Here is a 22,269-nt window from a genome sequence, read left to right on the forward strand (position 1 = left end):
AAGTGCTCACTCACAAGTCTTCAGCAAAGTAGCAAGTTTTATTTACCCATTAGACATACAGTAGTACAAGCATCTATGTTGCTGTCCTCTTCAGACCTTTGTCAAGATGATTGAATCCAAATAGGTCTTCAACTGTATGTCCCTATTGTCCCGTTTTGATTTTTCATTTATGTACTCTGTAATTGGATGCTGCGGATCCCTTGTGGTGTGTTATAAATAAAGCATAATGATAATAATAATAATGCTTGTACTCTGCCTATTGGGTAAATAAAACTTGCTGCTTTGCTGAAGACTAATGAGTGAAAACTTAAATATATATAGAATAAACATATATAGAAGACTGGTGAGTGCATCCTAATATACAATTTCTCTGAATCAAGACCCTGTTTTGGATCCACTTGGGTTATCACTCTAGCAATATTGCTATAGATATACAATATATATATATATATATATATATATATATATATATATTAGAGATGAGCGCCTGAAATTTTTCGGGTTTTGTGTTTTGGTTTTGGGTTCGGTTCCGCGGCCGTGTTTTGGGTTCGAACGCGTTTTGGCAAAACCTCACCGAATTTTTTTTGTCGGATTCGGGTGTGTTTTGGATTCGGGTGTTTTTTTCAAAAAACACTAAAAAACAGCTTAAATCATAGAATTTGGGGGTCATTTTGATCCCAAAGTATTATTAACCTCAAAAACCATAATTTACACTCATTTTCAGTCTATTCTGAATACCTCACACCTCACAATATTATTTTTAGTCCTAAAATTTGCACCGAGGTCGCTGTGTGAGTAAGATAAGCGACCCTAGTGGCCGACACAAACACCGGGCCCATCTAGGAGTGGCACTGCAGTGTCACGCAGGATGTCCCTTCCAAAAAACCCTCCCCAAACAGCACATGACGCAAAGAAAAAAAGAGGCGCAATGAGGTAGCTGTGTGAGTAAGATTAGCGACCCTAGTGGCCGACACAAACACCGGGCCCATCTAGGAGTGGCACTGCAGTGTCACGCAGGATGGCCCTTCCAAAAAACCCTCCCCAAACAGCACATGACGCAAAGAAAAAAAGAGGCGCAATGAGGTAGCTGTGTGAGTAAGATTAGCGACCCTAGTGGCCGACACAAACACCGGGCCCATCTAGGAGTGGCACTGCAGTGTCACGCAGGATGTCCCTTCCAAAAAACCCTCCCCAAACAGCACATGACGCAAAGAAAAGAAGAGGCGCAATGAGGTAGCTGTGTGAGTAAGATTAGCGACCCTAGTGGCCGACACAAACACCGGGCCCATCTAGGAGTGGCACTGCAGTGTCACGCAGGATGTCCCTTCCAAAAAACCCTCCCCAAACAGCACATGACGCAAAGAAAAAAAGAGGCGCAATGAGGTAGCCGACTGTGTGAGTAAGATTAGCGACCCTAGTGGCCGACACAAACACCGGGCCCATTTAGGAGTGGCACTGCAGTGTCACGCAGGATGTCCCTTCCAAAAAACCCTCCCCAATCAGCACATGATGCAAAGAAAAAGGTTAGGTGGTATACAATTATGGACGGACTGCCTGCCGAGTGCAGACACAGAGGTAGCCACAGCCGTGAACTACCGTACTGTACTGTGTCTGCTGCTAATATAGACTGGTTGATAAAGAGATGTCTATGTAACTATGTATGTATAAAGAAGAAAGAAAAAAAAACCACGGTTAGGTGGTATACAATTATGGACGGACTGCCTGCCGAGTGCAGACACAGAGGTAGCCACAGCCGTGAACTACCGTACTGTACTGTGTCTGCTGCTAATATAGACTGGTTGATAAAGAGATGTCATAGTAGTATGTATGTATAAAGAAGAAAAAAAAACCACGGTTAGGTGGTATACAATTATGGACGGACTGCCTGCCGAGTGCAGACACAGAGGTAGCCACAGCCGTGAACTACCGTACTGTGTCTGCTGCGACTGGATGATAAATGATATAAAAAATATATATATATCACTACTGCAGCCGGACAGGTATATATTATATATTATATAATGACGGACCTGCTGGACACTGTCTGTCAGCAGAATGAGTTTTATTTTTATAGAATAAAAAAAAAAACAACACACAAGTGAAGTCACACGACGAGTGTTTAACTTTTTCAGGCAATCACAATATAAGTATACTACTAACTATACTGGTGGTCAGTGTGGTCAGGTCACTGGTCAGTCACACTGGCAGTGGCACTCCTGCAGCAAAAGTGTGCACTGTTTAATTTTAATATAATATTATGTACTCCTGGCTCCTGCTATAACCTATAACTGGCACTGCAGTGCTCCCCAGTCTCCCCCACAATTATAAGCTGTGTGAGCTGAGCAGTCAGACAGATATATAATATATATAGATGATGCAGCACACTGGGCTGAGCCTGAGCAGTGCACACAGATATGGTATGTGACTGAGTCACTGTGTGTATCGCTTTTTTCAGGCAGAGAACGGATATATTAAATAAACTGCACTGTCTGGTGGTCACTCACTATATAATATTATGTACTCCTGGCTCCTGCTATAACCTATAACTGGCACTGCAGTGCTCCCCAGTCTCCCCCACAATTATAAGCTGTGTGAGCTGAGCAGTCAGACAGATATATAATATATATAGATGATGCAGCACACTGGGCTGAGCCTGAGCAGTGCACACAGATATGGTATGTGACTGAGTCACTGTGTGTATCGCTTTTTTCAGGCAGAGAACGGATATATTAAATAAACTGCACTGTCTGGTGGTCACTCACTAGTAAACTCTCTGCACTCTCTACACTTCTACAGTACTCCTCCTAGTCCTAAGCTCCAGTAAATCTCTCTCTCTTATAATCTAAATGGAGAGGACGCCAGCCACGTCCTCTCACTATCAATCTCAATGCACGTGTGAAAATGGCGGCGACGCGCGGCTCCTTATATAGAATCCGAGTCTCGCGAGAATCCGACAGCGTCATGATGACGTTCGGGCGCGCTCGGGTTAACCGAGCAAGGCGGGAGGATCCGAGTCTGCTCGGACCCGTGAAAAAAACCATGAAGTTCGGGCGGGTTCGGATTCAGAGAAACCGAACCCGCTCATCTCTAATATATATATATAAAACATAGTTAAGCCCACACTCTTGTAAATCCATAGCAATAGGGCCATTTCACAAAAAAGAGGACACATTTGGTAAAAAAATACATTTTCTTCAATATAAATTTTCCGCGTCCAACAAATGAGGTCATAGCTGAAGCAACATTAATCATAAATATAATGTTGGTATCTACATTATTAAGTAGAGAGAACTTTATGTAAAGTTAACATAATACTAAAAAAGAAAATGTTGATAAGAGATTTAATGTTTGATTTTCCCTCATTGCAATTGGGAGTTCTACAATTTATTAGTAGGTGGTGTTACTATTAGTATATGGTGGTTGACTACATGTGTTCACATGCAAGAGCAATCAGTGGGGCAGATGTATTAAGCCTGGAGAAGGCATAAAGAAGTGATAAAGCGGTGATAAGTGCAAGGTGATAATGCACCAGCCAATCAGCTCCAATATGTACATTAACAGTTAGGAGTTGATTGGCTGGTGTGTTTATCACCTTGTATTTATCACTTCCTTATGCCTTCTCCAGGTTAATACATCTGCCCCAGTGTTTGAAGCTGAATATTGAAGGTGAACATCACTATAACTAACTTGTAACGCTAGTTCCAGAAAATGAATAAGTTTCCTTCAGCTTTGTAAGATGTGAAATTTTAGATACTATAAGGTTTCTGAGAATTCTGGACATCTAACAAATACCTCAATGTCCATTGATTGGCATTAAATAAAATAGCTTATCTTCTAAATGGTAACTAGCATTACATGTGTATTTAAGTCAATATCATATGCTAAATAAATGTTATTATCTAATACTTTGTCCTCGTTTAGAAACCTACTAGGGGTAAAGCAAATAGAGTATGAAAATACAACAGACTCTAGAATATATATATTTTTTTAATGAAATTCTGAAATGTTAAAATATTCAAAAGGGATGGGGGACCCCTGTGGACATTTTTTGTGTGCTTTCATGTTTTTTTTTGTTTGCAAAGACAGAGCCAGCAGTAGACGGAGGACCTCATACATGAAACATATGCTCTTGTTGCATTTAACAGATATAACCCATGCTATATGTATAAGGTATTGCGACTATGGTGTGAGCTGCCTGCGTTTCCCACTAATTCGCTCTCAGTATTATACTGATCAGCGTAATACTGTGTGCTGGGGTCCATGCTACAGTGTCATTGACCGTTAGTGGGGGAGGAGGGGCTTATAAGGAGTGAGTCATCAACCAGTATGTCTTGACAATTAGACAATTATACAGTAGGATAATATTTTGGGTTCAAATTTAAAACATGGGACGCCCTGGATTAAAGTCACTAAAACTGCTTCAGATCATTACATTTTTTCAGAACATTAAAGGTTGAAAAATTTGATATAGTGAAAAGGTTGATGTGACAATGTTTGACAGAAAAATAGTCAACATTTTTTTTTGGACCAATTATTGTATAATGCATGCAGGGACAAACGCAGGATTTGCAGGAGGGGGTTACCAGAGGGGGAGGAGCCAAGCACGGGGGTGGAGACTGGAGTGACCCAGTCTATGTTGGGTTCGTTAAACTATTGTAGATAGACAGACCTACATGAGATGAGATGACAAAGGGCCGCGAGTGGCCCCGAAACGTTGTCTGTCAATGTGTGTGTTTAACACACTATTCACACTATTTTAAATCTCAGAATGCCGCCTCTTTTCTGTTGGACTGTTGCTGCTGCTGGAGGGCACCAGAGTTTTATATTTTACATAAGGGAGTGCCGGCCATACTATATACATATATATATATATATATATATATATATATATACACTGCATGATGAAAAATATAAGCTAGTATAATAGTTGCACTTACAAGTGAAGATCAGACAGTGGGGTGGGTAGTAACAGGAAGCAGCAGCCAGTGGGGACTGAGGCAATTAGAGCAGCTTCCAATACACACACCTTGGGCAAGTGCACAACCCGCGGTGTTTGAAGGGGTGGGGCCAAATTCCGGAGGGGGCGGAGCCTAATTAGTGGACCGCGGCTCCGTTTTTTTTTGCTTTAAAAAATAATTTGGTCTGTCAGGGGGGGTTTCTGGGTACTCAGACCCCCCCCCCCTGCGTGCGCTAGTGGCATGGTATGTGATCATCATCAGTACAAACGCGCCCAATACCCAAGAAGTTGAATCTAAGGACCTTATTCGGTAGCAGTTCCTATTGCAATGTGATCGCATCTGGTCGATTTTCAGGCCAGTTTACGCACGCGCAGAGCCTGTTCTGCGCGTGCATGGCCCGGAAAATGCGATCACATCCCATTGATGTGAACACCTATGTCTGATTGACAGTTGGGGCGGCGACACAACATTGCAGGGGCACAGTGACGGAAACGGGGGTGGGTCTGAGCCATTTTCGAGGTGATGTCACATGCAGGAGTCCACGCAGCCACTGCAAAACAAAACAATGCCACCCTGTGCCTTCCATCGCAGCCAGGTTGCACAGGCAGGGGGCTACCCATGATTTGTGGGGTCTGCGATGCAATCACAATTGAATTATGATCGCACTGCTGGTGGCCATTAGCATGCTGGGCGGCCTTGCCCTGTGCTTGTCAGCCCTCAGTATGTGATTCTAGGAAGTTGCAGTACGGATGGTGTAATGGTTAGCATTACTGCCTCACAGCACTGAGGTCATGGGTTTGATTCCCACCATGGCCCTAACTGTGCGGAGTTTGTATATTCTCCCCATACTTGCCTGGGTTTCCTCCGGGTACTCCGGTTTCCTCCCACAATCCAAAAATATACTGGTAGGTTAATTGGCACCCAACAAAATTACCCTAGGCGTGAATGTGTGTGCATGTACATGTGATAGGGAATATAGATTGTAAGCTCCACTGGGGCAGGGACTGATGTGAATGAGCAAATATTCTCTGTAAAGTGCTGCGGAATATGTGTGTGCTATATAAATAACTGGTAGTAAATAAATAAGTTGCAGTTTTGCTAAATTAGCAAAACTGAAACTGATAATGAATAAGGTCCTAAGGTCACAGTTCCACCTGTGCACTCTTTTGTAGTAGTGAAGTACCCCACTGTTTAAAGGAACCTGGAAATGTGGAGGTGCATGCGTGTCAAGCATACACTCTGTGCAGCTGTATACATGGCAGGGTGCCTGTCTGCAGTGTTCACAGAACACTACAGATGACCATACTGCAAAGTTATTGGTTGCAGGGTGCCATCCCTGGAACCTGCTAATCAGAACCAAGGGCCAGAATTTTTTATAAAATGACAACCTGAGTTTTTCAGCAAAGAAAGTAAATTACACTTATAAAAGCATATTAAATTCCTCTTATCTGGTAAGAGTATATTTTAAACATCTTCAATCTATTTGGAAGTTATGCAGTATTGTTCATGTAATAAACAGTAGATATTTTACTTTGAAATGGCCCAATATTGTTGAGGTGACAGCCCAAAACTGCCAATGCCGGATCCCACCTGGGATTTGGAAATGGGTCCTTCCCTGGTGGGATCCGGCATTGGATCCTTACTGCTGGCTTCCTGACCCAGCAATATGCTGGGCCGGTTGCCACAGCGACGGGGAGCGGAGCCGTTAGTGGGGGTGGAGGCGGCTCTGGGAGATAAGCTCATCTTCGCGCCGCCTCTTCCCTATGTAGTGAACGGGTCCTGGGTCGCATCGACCCGGGATCCTGTTCAAGCTGCCACTGACCCTGTATTCAACCCGGGAATAACACTGCGCTATTCCTGGGTTAAATTACTGGGTCAGGTGACCCGGGAATTCGACCATGGCCCTTTCGCACCGCACACTGATCCGTGTTGACCCGGCAGTATGCCGGGTCGATACCGGGTTATTTATGTGGTTTGAAAGGGGTACAACTGGATCCAAATACACACACACAATTTCATTACCTGCTGTTGAGGTTTTCTCTTTTAGCTTTATGTCCACTGTCTACTGTATGAGCTTTCGAAGCTGACCAGGCTTCTTGTGGGAACCATGGTAATGACTGATCTCGACCTTCTGAAATGCCACTTTTCTGGACAGCAGAAAACATCATTATTAAAACATAAAAAAAAGCTTTATGTACTAAATGATCAAATGACTGTTACAAGTCTATACTGAATCTATAAAAGAGCTACTATTAACAGTCACAAACATGTATGTAATGGTATCAGAGGTTAAATTGCAGTGTACAGTACATCCAAGATAAAGTTGTGAAGAATGTCAGAAGACATTTATCTATGCTGGGAAAATCTGTTAGTAACATAGTAATTGAGGTTGAATAGAGGCAAAATGCCCATCGTGTTCAACCTGTATTCTATATTGAGTTGAATTGATTATAATGTACCTGCTGAAGTAATGTTTTATGACTAGTTAACAAATATAAATCATGTTACACCCAGATTATAAACGTCAATATTTTAAATGTTATAACCTTGGATATCATCTTCAATCAGAAATTTATCCAGTCCATTTTTTAAATGCATTTACGGAGTCTGCCATTACCACCTTCCCTGGCAGGGAATTCCAAATCCTTATTGCACTAACAGTGAAGAACCCTTTCCTCCGTTGTGTACGGAATTTTCTCTACTCCAGCCTCAGCGAGTGCCCACGTGTCCTAAACATAGTTCTTTTAATAAATAATTCCTCTGATAACTCCTTGTGATGTCCTTTTACATATTTGAAGATATTAATAATGTCTCCTCTTAGACGCCTCTTTTCCAGTGTATACATATTCATCTTAGTAAGCCTTTCCTCGTAATCCAGTCCCTCTAGCCATTCAATCAATTTAGTAGCTCGCCTTTGAACCCTTTTGAGTATATCTTTTTTTATACAGTGGTGCCAAAACTGAACACAATATTCCAGGTGCGCACGTACCAATGATTTGTACAGCACCAGGATTACATCCTCGTCCCTTGTCTCAATTCCCTGTTTTATGCACGCTAGCACCTTACTTGCCTTCTTTACTGAAGTTAATGTTGCAGTTAATGTTTTTAGCCAAAAGTTCAGGATGTGGACATAAAATGGAAACACTAGACAGTATAGTGATTGTAACTTTGTGTAATGCTGCAAGAGCGTTTGTTGTACTGATCTGTTGTTATTACTTTGTTAATGCTGTGTAGTTCATTATGTACATGTATGTACTGTGTAGCTGCATTACAGATTGTGGTGGATGTACAGTAACATTTTAGATTTATCCATGTTTAGCTGAAGCATCTGACAAAAACTTTAGTCTGTGTTTCCAAAGCAACAGTTCCAAGGTTATGATTCCATATATGGAGCATGGAGAAACATCATCAGCTAAGGGGAATAGTGGCCAAAACCAAAACTAAGTGAACGGGAACACCAAACATTGAATAGGATTGTGTATAAATTCATAGAACTACTGCAGCAAATGTGGCAGCAGAACTCAGAATTCATCTTGCACAAAAACTGTTGAGAACTTCACAAATCCAACATCCATGCTAGAGTTGCAAGTGCCAGATCTCTGATTACTGACAAACATGCTAAACAGAGGAATACATTGGGCGAGACTAAAATTTATTTGTGGCCAGTAGCCATTAGATGGCGCCCAACGGAGCTATTCAAATGTAGCTCCATTCGGGGCGCGTTCAGCTGCCGGCGTCTATATTTCAGCTCGCACACGCCAGGGGTGGCGAGCTAAAATGTGTGAAAAATGATTAGTTTAGGCACCCAAACAGCACTTTTCCAGATCATGGCTATTAGTTTAGTCAATTTATCTGCTTTGCGAGGCTAAACCAAACACTAATGGGCAAGATCAGTGCAATAGGGGACATCAAATGTATATTGCCCCCTGCGAACTTCCGTCACTTTAGATGGGAGATTGGGGGCGATAGCAATTGAATTCCCCCCATTGTGTCAGCATTGTAAAACCTAGACATTTGATGCTTGGTCTGATGAGTCATCCATCATGCTGTTCCCTACATCAGCCGAGTTTATACAGTATGTTGAGAACTCCCAAGAGGCAGTATTGTGTAGCTTTACATAGGGTGCCTAGAAACCTTGCACTGGCCCTGGGTGTGTTCTTTAAACACTTTAAAGCAGTGGATCTCAAACTGTGTGCCGTGGCACCCTGGGGTGCCTCAGGACACTTGCAGGGGTGCCTTGGATTGTTGGTCCAGGACCAATTAAAATTATTTATGGTCAATGTAATTGGTAAAACCAGTGCTGGCGGTTGCTAATCATAAATATATGGACAAACAAAAGCAAAGCTTGTCTCTTATAAACCTAAGAATGACATATAAGCACAATTTACTTAATTTAATATTTATTTTTAAATATCTCAATAATACACTTTTCAGACAGAAATCCCGGCAATTACACGGCATTTTCCCGGTCTCTGTCTGACCCCCCCCCTTTCACACAGAGAAGCAAAATTACTGGGTCAAGAATTTCCACCCGGTAATTTGCAGATCAACACAGGTATTTTGTCTGTGTGAAAGGGTCAACCCGGGTAGAAATTCCCGGGTCTCCAACCCTGGTAAATTTCTGGGACGAAGTTCAGGGAATTTCAACCCGGGTTGACCCTTTCACACAGAAAAAAGGACCCATGTTTATCGGCAAATTACCAGGTAGAACTGCTTCACCCGGTAAATTAATTTGCTGTGTGAAAGGGGTAGAAGAAACTTTGGGGCCAGGAGTGCCATGAAATTTTTTTTTGATACTCTAGTCTGCAATGATTCAAACAAGTTTGTGAACCTCTGCTTTAAAGCATTTTGGTGCTGATTCTGAGTTGGGAGCAAAGCAAAATAAGGAGTAACTTTGCACCTGGACAGGCCACACTACACTGCAGGTGAGGAAGATTGAAAATGTGCAAATAGACTTGTATTTGGGAGCAGCATGTCCTAACTCAAATCTAAATTGTAGTGTATAAGGAAAGTTGTCAATCAAAAACAGCCAGTTTTCACCCCCATAACAGGGATTTAATGCACCCTGTGCCATTCCCTTTGTGCATGACACCATGATATCACATATAGGGGACGGGGCCAGCCAGCACCCTGAAGCATGGCAGTGCATGCATGTCAAGCAGATGCTCTGTGCAGCTGTATACATGGCAAAGTTCCTGTCTGTTGTGTCCACGGAACACTAAGGAATGCACTGGTGCAAAGTTAATGGTTGCAGGGTGCCATCACAGGCACCCTGCTAACCAGAACCGAGGGCCTGCACTTTGGGCCTAATTCATGTTTGTATGCAAATGCAATTGTGATTTTCTAGGCTCCGGAACTGATAATGTTAGCAAGTGAAGCTGCTGTACAGAAATGAAAAGAGACGCCTACTGAAGCCATCATAAACTCATTCACTACTTATAGGTCCTACCAGAATGGCAGTAAGGGCAAGGGTGAAAATTTCAGGGGCCACCGATTTGTAGGGGGCCTAAACATTTCCCAACTTATTGATTTTGTGTACTGACTTTATTTATTTTGATATTTATCCATTTGCTTATTTGGAAATTTCCAAGTATTAAAAGTTAAAACCTAGTACCTAAGCTAGAAAAGCACTTCTAATTTGAAATCTCCAGTACATCAGTATATGTACATAATTTTATTTGTAAATTTTAATTAAAGCATCAAAATCAAGTTAAAATACATTTTAAATTCATTTTTAATGTTTGAGGGTTTTTTAAGAAAGAGGGGAATGGAAGGCCTGTTAATTTGTGCTTCCCCGGGCCTCTAAGAATCTCTGAAAGGGCCTGGCTACCTATATGTAAAATGGTGGAACATCGGGACTAAGGGTTGGTCTATGGCTATGCAGTCTGGACACAGCATTAGCGATGCAGGCACCATGTGTTTGCATGTACGAGCTTGCAGCCAACAGCAGATACATGCCTTGAAAACAGATATGACATGCCTGCGTTTCCCAACCGCTCCTCATACATTCCCTTTTATCACATCCAAACAGGCACTTCCTGTCAATTACTTTTCCATTAAATCCTCATTGCGACCGGGATCACAGAGACATCTTCGCGCATTCACATTGCGATCGCAGCACATGTGCAGTCTGCCGATAAATGCTATATCGCGTGATAATCGGCCATTGCGTAAAAACACGAATTAAGCCCTCTGTACAGTGGCACCGGTCGCACACCCCTAGTTACGGCCTTGACCCTGCATATAAAAAGAAAAAAATGTTTGACCTTCTTGCCTTGCATCATGGTTTGTAAATGTGCAAAGTTCCTGCTCTTTTATTTATTTATTTTGTTGCTTTGCTTCAGTCTCAGTTTCAGTCCCTTTATGTTTATGTTTGGTGGTGTCATCTGTTTCTGGACTATAAAGAGCACTATTTAATAGTTTATTACAAAACGTATGTCTTATTAATATGTCATGCTCTTAAAGAAAATAAAATACTAAAAAATCTATTGATAGGATACAAATATTTGAATTATACATCTAGTAGCCAGTTGTGATGCATCAATGTATATAAAAACTCTACTTAAATAAGTGTTTTTCAATTTGAGGATACAACAGTACAGACATATAGAGGAAGACATTGTGATGCTCACAAACTAAAAATAAATATTTATCTGATATAAAGGATAAAACATTAACATAAACTTGAAAGTTGCTGTTGCCATGAAAATACTCAGCTGTTGATATGAGAGATTTTCACTGTTTGTAAGTGCTATATCAACTAGTCATTTTTTATCCATTGCCAGAAATGCAGCTGGTATATATCAGACATGTACTTTTTCCCTCTCTCTCTCTCTTTTCTTGTTTTTCTTTTTTAACATTGTGCTACTGTGAAAAAGTGTTGAAATAGATCCAAGTGGCATCTTAAAACAGGCCAATAAATCACTACATTAATCATGATTGCCTAGAAAGCTTTACTGGATGATGAAAGACTAAGACATTGCAATGACATGTTACCTTTGCTTGTTCTGGTTTACTGGAAAGATGTGTAGCTCCATAATGGGAATTGGTAGAATCTAGTGACCAGCTTTTTTCCAAAACATTCTTAATGGAGAGAAATAATACAAATCAAGTAAACACTTTTAAAATATAATTTTCTTTTAAATAGTGCAATAACATTTTGAAATTCTGTGGCCTCATGTAGAGTTGGACGCATACATAAGTAAAAAGTGTCCAAATATAACAAAGAAAACCCCAGCCAATTCCGTGTGCATGTGTTGGATACATCTCAAGATGCCGCTAGGCCTGCAGTCGTCGTACATGTGCCGTAAACGGAACTGTCCAACACTGCACACGCAACCAGTGCAAAATATAGCTGTGCGATTGCAGTGTTACCAATGAATTGTTACTATTGGACAGCCCAAAAAACACAACGATACTCCCCCTGTGGTTACATGTGGAGCACAGCTTTAAGAGACAAACAATTTTTTTTATAGTGAGTGTTTGTAATGTTACTCATGAAATATGGCTATTGGACTTAAGCAATCAAATAGTGATTAATTAGAGATATCCCCACATCTTTCATCTTCCAAAGTCTGAGTGCAATGGGAATGTTCTGCTTTATTGGCACAACGGTTGTAAGGCTGATAAGTAGGGAATGCAGACAGACACTTATAATATAGCCACAACGCAAATGAATGAACTACAATCAACTGGACAAGGTGATATGCAATTAGACAAACACAAGGCAGCCAGTGGGATGTGTCCAATAATAGTGCTGACCATCACACATGTATTTGGGTCACATTTATGAGACCACACCTTTACTGTATTTAGACTTGCATGTCTGTTCCCTCCCCCATTCCATCTCTGAGCATAGGGAGCCGTAAGTGTATGATGTGACAGGATCTGTATATGGACACAAGATTATGTGTTTTTGTACACATCTTGCATATGTGCCACTTTACATGAACCCTTGTATATTTAAAATGACAATGAAAAAGTTGGGACAAAGTACTTCAATAATCAACTAGGTAGGAATTAAGATATTCTTGGCAGACTAGGCCTGATTGCTCATGTAAATCTCTCATAGTCTAGTAACATTTGTTTCTCAAGATGTGTTTTAGCCAAGAGTTGGAAAGCTCAGATCAATTACTTCTACAAATAACACTAATAAATACAGTAATTCCTGTAACATATATAGTTACATATAGACCTGATACGGAGTTGGATGCAGCTATATCCGTGTTTACGTCTTTATCCAGTTTCATGTCTGCGACTTTATGCAAATGCTGCTATAAAGCCCTTTCCTGGAGTAAAGCTGTGCATCCGAATGTGCACAGACTCAAACTCCCACTTTCAGCACTGAGGCTTGCACCAGCCTTATGGTACAGTAGGTGTAGAATTTCCATATGAGTATTGCCTCCAATATGAGCAATTAAGCATTTGTATATGCAATCACAACAGCAACATGACAATCCCATAAAACACAGATAAGACGGACCATCTCAATGCATCTGAATTGCCGCCACCTAGGCACTGCCCAATACATTTTCAATGCTACTCTCCATGCATGCATCTTGGGAGTAGTCATATGAATCCAGTAATTACTGCCAGTGGGGGCTGGGGGAGAAGAAGGCTGGGTAATAATGAGGTCATCACGCAGGTGCATGATTATGTCACTGAGGAGCAGATGTATGATCCGGCAATATGGGAGGGAAGAGATATCAGTGCACATTATGTGCGCTATACCACTTCCCCCCATGTATGATGGCAGAGGTGTGTGCACAGTGACAGCGGTGTCACCGTGCACACCCTAACCCTATGTGCCCCTGTCCACATCAGCGCTATCTAAAAGATAAGATGCTGATATGCAAGGCAATGTATGAATGGTCAGCAGCACTGACCGTTCCGACACCTGCAGCTATCAATTTTGACAGCTGCAGGAGTCGTTGCCCAATAATCACAGCCAGGAACAGTGCTGTCCATGGCAGTGGACACATCCGGACTCCGGGCTGCACAAGAAATCTTACGTGAGTAGCGAGATCTTGCGTATGCCCAGTCAGCCGACAAAGGGAGAGACACATCGCTAAGTTGATGACACAGCACTAAGTTCATGCACTGTGGGAGGCTAACAGTGATTGCCGGAGGGGACAGTTTTCACTCCCCCACTTCGGCTGCTTCTTGCTTTGACTCGGTAAAGAGCCGAAGCAAAAAGCGTTATACCTGCACATTAATAGCGGGCATAATACATCTACCCCTAAGTGCATTGGCATTCAGCAATACTCACAGAACATATTGTTAGGTGCCAGGGGGTGGCAAATTACACAGAAAGTGCACAGTCAGCCTCATCCTGGCACCCATAGACTCAGGAACACACTCATTTGAAGGACATGAGTCCTCACTTTCAAACTTTTACATTTTTATCTGATAATCAATGTGATCTTTAGACAATAAACCTAAACACTTCAGAAATCATTAAGTAGCCAAGGGATTTAGCCCATATTGGCTTCAATAATCTCAGAGGCACAATCACTTGAACGATGGGTCCCATTAGTCGTTACTAGTGGTGTAGTAGTAGTGTACACAATTACACCTTACACTTCAGAAACATTAACAGAGCCAGGGGATGGGGAGTACTAAAAGTGTCCAATCTCTCCCATCCTGGCATCTACACATTTGGAGCCACCAGTGTTTGACTTTGTAGTTATTATCTGGTGATCTCAACATACAATATGTGGTTTTTCATTTGATCCGCCTATAAAGTTCACATGTGTGCATTGCCTGAGCTATTGTTATCCAAAGGATAGTTCTCTAATTTGTACCAAATGGCTAATGGTGGTCATTCTAACAAGTGCCCTTCACGCACAGATCTATTTTAGACAAATGCACAGCTGTGCAATATCATTTCCATTTATTTATTACACCCTTCCAATTGGTGCTTTTTTATCATTTTCTTGGACTTGCCTTGGTTGTTCTGTCACTAACCAACTGTAGAGACTTCTTATACACTAGCACAGGTTTCATATAAACATATATATATATATATATATATATATATACACACACAAAAAGAAAACCCAGCACTCACCATAGCAAGCTCTCTAATTCACTGACTAAACCCCCATCATTTATTTATTGATGTGTTGACGATAAGTGAGCTTGCTATGGTGAGTGCTGGGTTTTCTGTTTGTATGTATTTGAGTGATGTGGTCATGGGCTACGTGCACCCCACCCTATGAGTGGTAAGTGCATTTGTGTTCCCCGCCTCTGGGGTGGCGAGTGTCGAGGTTATGTGCACCCCACCCTATGAGTGGTGAGTGCACTTGTGTGCCCCGCTTCTGGGGTGGCGAGTGTCGAGGTTATGTGCACCCCACCCTATGAGTGGTGAGTGCACTTGTGTGCCCCGCTTCTGGGGTGGCGAGTGGGAAAACTGACTGCATAATAGGTTGTTTAGGTATATCTTAGCAAGGATCAATATGTATGTAATATATTAAGCGGTCTGTTTTTATGCATCATTAAGAAAAAGCTGTAGATGTATTTTTCTATAGGGAATAGTATTTTGTGTTAAATTCCTGAATAAATCTAATTTGATTCCATGATGAAAGACCCTACATATATTCCAAAGTGGTTTATGCATTGTAGATTTCATTCAGGCACAAGTCACTAGCAGTTCAATTTAAAATTGTTACCAATAAGATATTTTTATACCTACTGCTTCATTAATGAATACTTGAATGACCTGACAAATATGGGCTTATGCAGAACTGACTGCAAACCTATTATGCTCTGTGCATGGAACCAATCTGAGTTGCAATGGGGTGATCTCACATAGGCAAATTTTAGTGAGGGCGTTTCAGTGCACCTGCGGTCTATACAGAGTTGTGCGTACACATAATTACAGCTGTTATCAGACATATCTTTTACACCAAGTACAGGACTGGAGTAAGTATGTAATGATAAATAATGACCGCTATGAAAACAAGCAAATGCATAGGAGCATTCTGGCCGCAGAGATGCATACAAATCTGCACATGGATCTATGCAATTAGTCCCATGTGCGCAATATGGGATCAATTATATCTGACTTATCTGCATCAAGCCCATAGTGTATTATGTGTTATATATAAACATATGTTAACAAATATTTTTATTAATTTATTAACTTTTACAAAGAATATTTATGCATTCATATGCCCCAGTGAAAGATACAATTTCTATTACCTACTGCCTGAATATGTGAAACTAAATAACACATCAGAAATCAATGTAAAAATATAAAAAAGAAGCTTACAATAAAATGTAACAAAATAATCAGCGCAACCATTTATTATGGTTACATTGTATGTTTGACGAGTTAATCCTACTTACTTCATCAAATATAAATTCATCCAAATTCACTTCTTCAAAGTCATCTTCTAGTTCTTCTCTTTCAATAGCAGCAAAAGCAGCAGCCAATTTTTTTCTCAAGAAGAAACCTTTCCAAGCTGCCTAAAGGAAAAAATGCAAAGGATGTCGCACTAGAAACATAGATCAACTCCAAATACAGATCCGCAATGTTATCCCATTAGGAAGATAAAACATCTCGGAGCTTCATTTAATAGCTCAATGATCTATTTTTTGAACTTTATGTGACATCTAAAACTACATGACAAATTAAATGCCTGCATGTGTGTGAAGCTAAGAATACCCAAGAGGATCTCTTCAAGTAAGCAGAAAGGAATTCTTGAACTCCCCTCACTGCATGCAGCCTGGGTCAACTAATTAATAATTTGACAATTCCTTTAGGGTGTTTAAGAGCCTTAGGGAAAAAGTGATACAAAGAGAAAGCAAAGTGTGTACTTGCAACCTTTAACTTTCAAATTAGTGCGACTCAAACAACCTCTTGTCTAAAACTTGCCTGGTTTGTGTGTCTGGCTATTAATAGAAATCGGCTATAGGCTGAGTTAAGCTATTCTTAGCTTGATCATTATTATATGCATCCTTGATATTTTAAATACATACTGTGTAATTAAACGTGAACAATCTAAATTTTATGTGTTATATTCCTAGTGTGAAACAGAGCCAATTTAACATAACTGATTTTGTTGTTGCATTGTAATTTACAGTATTTCCTAATAATTTCCATATTTAACAAATCCTTCTATTGTTAATATATGTCAAACATGGGGTAATTACAAGTTGAACGCAGCAGGAACTTTGTTAGCAGTTGGGCAAAACCATGTGCACTGCAGGGGGGGCAGATATAACATTTGTAGAGAGAGTTAGATTTGGGTGTGGTGTGTTCAATCTGCAATCTAATTTGCAGTGTAAAAATAAAGCAGCCAGTATTTACCCTGCACAGAAATAAAATAACCCACCCAAATCTAACTCTTTCTGCACATGTTATATCTGCCTCCCCTGCAGTGCACATGGTTTTGCCCAACTGCTAAAAAAATTCCTGCTGCGATCAACTTGGAATTACCCCCATAGATCTGCAATGAAGCAAACCGTTTGTTCCCGCAGTCTTTTTAAGTACAGTATGCTTGCAGATATAAAATACTGTTATTCAGCTTGAAAGGGTAGAATACAGATACTGTAATTTAGGTACAAAGAGAGTATATATATATATATATATATATATATATATAGAGAGAGAGAGAGAGATTGCTTATGAACAGGTATATTCATATAGATTATATTTTATTAATTCCATAACATGTCACCCTCTCATACCACCCTCTCCATAATACCAATTTTGAAATGTGTCAAACCTGGTGTTAAAAAGTGGGCATATTGTTTAAGTGTTTTGAGAAATAAGGCAAAGAGAGGGAAGCTGACTCTGACCTCAAAAGCTTACAACCTAGGGGGTAATTCTGAGTTGATCGCAGCAGGAACTTTGTTAGCAGTTGGGCAAAACTATGTGCAGTGCAGGTGGGGCAGATGTAACATGTGCAGAGAGAGTTAGATTTGGGTGTGGTGTGTTCAATCTGCAATCTAAATTGCAGTGTAAAAATAAAGCAGACAGTATTTACCCTGCACAGAAATAAAATAACCCACCCAAACCTAACTCTTTCTGCACATGTTATATCTGCCTCCCCTGCAGTGCACATGGTTTTGCCAACTGCTAAAAAAAATTCCTGCTGCGATCAACTTGGAATTACCCCCCTAATTCTAAAGTAATTCTTATTGCTGGCATTGATTACAAAAATATCACTAAGGCAGCTGAGTGATAATCACCTGTCCAAGCGATGCTGGCCCAGAGCAATAAAAGTTATTATAGTGCTTTCCCAGGCCAGTCAGTGCAGATCATGCATATGTGAGGCGGCTTGCCCAGTGGAACTGAGGTAAATATCGAGATGGGCTTCAGTCTTAACAGCATTGTAGAACCTGGGCAAAGCAATGCACTGGGGCCGCTATGACCGAATACCCATTGCCCCTTCCCCCCATTAATAAAATCAAACCCCAGATCAGAAACTCACTACCCCCTCCAAATTAATCAACTCAGACTCTAGATCAGATGCCTAAATGCCACCCCTAAATTAATAAAAGCCCTACGCAGATCTGACAATCGCCCCCTCATGCACAAAAAAGTAAAACCCCACGTTTTTAAAAAATCATAACATACCCATCCTACAGCCCCATGCAGCCTCTCCGCATGCTTCCATATAGGGAATAGCTCAAGCCATCCACCAACCAGCATGCCTCCTGCCATTCATTGTCTGAATGCAGGCTAGGAGAGGCATGTAGAGCATGATGTCTGACCACAACCAGAAAGGCCAGACAACACCTTCCTCTCAAGAGCTCTGGATGCCTCCAGCCTGGGGAGCAGATGCCCCGGCCCAGCCCACCCCTGCTCGAAGGCTCCTATTCTGTGATAATATGTTATAGTATATGCTACACTATAGTATGCATGTTTAGCATAGACCATTATAATCAGCCATATATGACAGGTGAGTGTCATAGTACACATTATAATCAGCCATATATGACAGGTGAGTGTCATAGTACACATTAACTCAGCTATTATGCATTTGAAATAAAGCCAGGACCTAGAAGTAGAGCAGGCCCAACAACTGTAGTAGCATGCACTGGATCAGTTATATGCTAAGTAAACCTGCTAACATAAGCTGCTAACTGGGGATCCCTTCCAAGTCCTAGGGACACATTTTTTGGTTAATAATGCTTCATATTCTCCTTTTTAGAATCCTTAATTGTGCCTTGCTCTCTCCAATGTTTTCATATATGACTGTGCAGATTATATCCTATGTACATATTAAAATGTCAAAGTACGTATTTACTCCTTAAAGTGGAGTACATTTTGTTTACTTAGTATATTTTGGTGCATAGGGAAATATTTTCATGGATCCAGTGACATAGTGACCTGCAAAGCTTCCTCTAAAGACTAGATAAAGAATCGGAACAGTGAATGGTGTGAATTTACCTGTATTACTGTGGCAGAATATTTTCTTATCTCTGATGATTCAGTCTTTGCACAGTGCTTCTTTTGTAAAGATTTTTTCCGACAGCAATAGTAGCGCCATGCCGATTGTATCACAAAAGCAGCGTCATGAAGTTTTGCATAATAAGAGATATCTCTGCGGACCACATACCCTCTCCACTGAGACTGGATTACAATTGCAGCAGAGCTGGGTGTCCAAAAATAAATAAAAAAATCTCATTAAGATGGACCTCTAAACAACATTAAATATACAATATCAGTTCTCATATTATTATTATTATTATTATTATTATTATTATCCTTTATTTATATGGCGCCACAAGGGTTCCGCAGCGCCCAATTACAGAGTACATAAACAAATAATCAAGCAGGAAAACAGCAACTTACAGTTGACGACAATATAGGACAAGTACAGGGTAAATAAACATAGCTACATCAGCAGATGACACTGGAATAAATATCAGGTGGCAGAAGACTGCTGGATTTGGTGCAGTTGAATATTATTAGAGTAAGAAAAGGATAAGCACATGAGGGAAGAGGGCCCTGCTCGTGAGAGCTTACAATCTAAAGGGGAGGTGAGACAGACAGGGGTGACACAGATGGGGTACATAGAGAGCGGGGTAGGCAGACAGGGGTGAGACAGATGGGGTACTCATAAAAAGTATCTACAGTATCTTTCCATACAGGGCCACCATTAGGGGGGGACTGCCGGTACTGGAGTACTAGGTCAGGACACAGAGATGGGAAGGGGGGGGGGGGGGGGGGGGGCGCAGAGGAAATTCTGCCACTGCAATATAGTTTATATTTTTATATGTGCCTGTGATGGCACGATGTCACACCACACCACTGAAACAGCGAGGAAGAGCCATGACATGTGAGAAACAGCCAGTAGAAACAGGTGAAATGAGGGGGCTGGCTGGGGTTGGAGAGACAAAGCAGGGCCCTTGGCCAGAGAGACAGAAGGGGGTTGACTGAGGCTAGAGAGACACACTGCAAGGCTGGACAAGCAGAAGGGGTCTGCCTTGGGCTAGAAAGATGTGTAGGGGAAAAACAATAGGGGGGCCGTCTATTTTGACAGTTCTAGGCCCCACAATTTTTGATAGCAGCCCTATTTCCATATAATCAGAAAATGTTTTTGATATTGCCATATTGTATTTCATTCATAGCTATAAACATATAATAATCCATCAGACATTCGCTCATAAGTTTCGAAATACCCTTTGATTACAATTTCTTTTCGAGTAGTTACCCTTAATAATTCATATATTTTGAGAGTTGGAACCATTTTGCCCATTGTGACGCAATTGGCACAATATATTAAAGTGTGCAGAAACCACAAGAGATATTTCAAGGGTTGTTAATAGACTATGGACCTGCTGCCCTATTTTATTTTGTATGTTCTGTAGCACTGGGTACAGTCAGTATATAAAGCCAGTTTATCACACTTGCATAAAGTGATAGATCATGTAGAGACGCTCTAGCTAACATGTATCCATCTGCACAATCTGAAAATTGTTAAGTGGATAATTTAGGGCCTACTTCATGTTTATATGAAATTGCACAGATGCAAGGAGGAGACTGTGCTATACCGTGTAATTAAAATTCAAATGCAGCAGGAGGCGACTGTAGGAGATAGATGCCTCCTGCATGAATTTGCGAGATCAAAGTGATGCGAGCCTCGGGTCACCATCGCTACCATTGGTCACAATTCGCAATGTTTTACACACCAATCAGTCTGTGTAAGCTGAAGGTTACTCCGGCTGGATGTTGGATTTGGACACCCGAGTCCAGTAAGTCTAAGTTCAATGACACAGACACTGGACCCATTACGCCTTCAAAATGGGGGAGACATGTCCCCCATTTTGAAGAATGGTGCTGGGTACTGCTCCTGTTCTGCCCCCAAACGCTGACAGGGGGCTGCGAGCAATACCACAACCACAAGACCCATTCTGCACATGTGCAGAACAGGTTTGCACCTGCACAGGCCCCACATTATCGGATTGTACATAAACCACCGGGTTTATGTACAAATCTGAATCAGGCCCGTAGGCAATTACTTAGCAGATATTTACAGAACAGTAAATACATGTGAACTTTTCTACAGGCGTTGCAAATGTTTCTAAAACCTTTGTTCTTGATTGTATATATTTGTTATGTATCTTATAATTCTGATTATTTAAAGTTTTTCTACACCTACACATTCTTTAAACAGTTCCTTTGAACTGTCCAGAGCTGACATATATGGTAGAAGACTTTATTGGAAGTTGTTATCCAGATTGTTAATCACTTTAATGTGTATTTGCAGGGCCACATTACTAAATATGTCTGCATCAGTTGTTTGCATGTGTCAGACTTATGTACGTAACTGCATGTAGGGCTACTGGACAAAATTGTCAGTGTTTTGTTGACAACAAATGGGGCTGATGTACTAAGCCTTGAAGAGTGATAAAGTGGAGAGAGATAAAGTACCAGCCAATCAGCTCCTAATTGCCATGATACAGTCTGTGTTTGAAAAAATAAGAATTTACTCACCGGTAATTCTATTTCTCGTAGTCCGTAGTGGATGCTGGGACTCCGTAAGGACCATGGGGAATAGCGGGTCCGCAGGAGACTGGGCACAACTATAAAGAAAGCTTTAGGTCTAACTGGTGTGCACTGGCTCCTCCCACTATGACCCTCCTCCAGACTTCAGTTAGGATACTGTGCCCGGAAGAGCTGACACAATAAGGAAGGATTTAGAATCCCGGGTAAGACTCATACCAGCCACACCAATCACACCGTATAACTCATGATACAATACCCAGTTAACAGTATGACAACAACTGAGCCTCTCAACAGATGGCTCAACAATAACCCTTTAGTTAAACACTAACAATATACAAGTATTGCAGA

General features: G+C 41.1%; 1 protein-coding gene across 1 annotated transcript in view; it reads right to left on the reverse strand.

The window, feature by feature from the left end:
* LRRIQ1 (leucine rich repeats and IQ motif containing 1) overlaps positions 1–22,269 on the reverse strand; it is a 323,521-nt gene that overhangs the window by 120,413 nt on the left and 180,839 nt on the right. The window contains exons 16-19 of the mRNA XM_063927664.1: positions 19,360–19,564; positions 16,308–16,427; positions 11,955–12,041; positions 6,981–7,105 (exon numbers count right to left, since the gene is read on the reverse strand). Of these exons, the coding sequence (XP_063783734.1) occupies positions 6,981–7,105; positions 11,955–12,041; positions 16,308–16,427; positions 19,360–19,564 (537 nt within the window). The remainder of the gene's footprint in view (positions 1–6,980; positions 7,106–11,954; positions 12,042–16,307; positions 16,428–19,359; positions 19,565–22,269) is intronic.

The sequence above is a fragment of the Pseudophryne corroboree genome, chromosome 6 (genome assembly GCF_028390025.1).
Source record: "Pseudophryne corroboree isolate aPseCor3 chromosome 6, aPseCor3.hap2, whole genome shotgun sequence".
Taxonomy (NCBI): Eukaryota; Metazoa; Chordata; class Amphibia; order Anura; family Myobatrachidae; genus Pseudophryne; species Pseudophryne corroboree.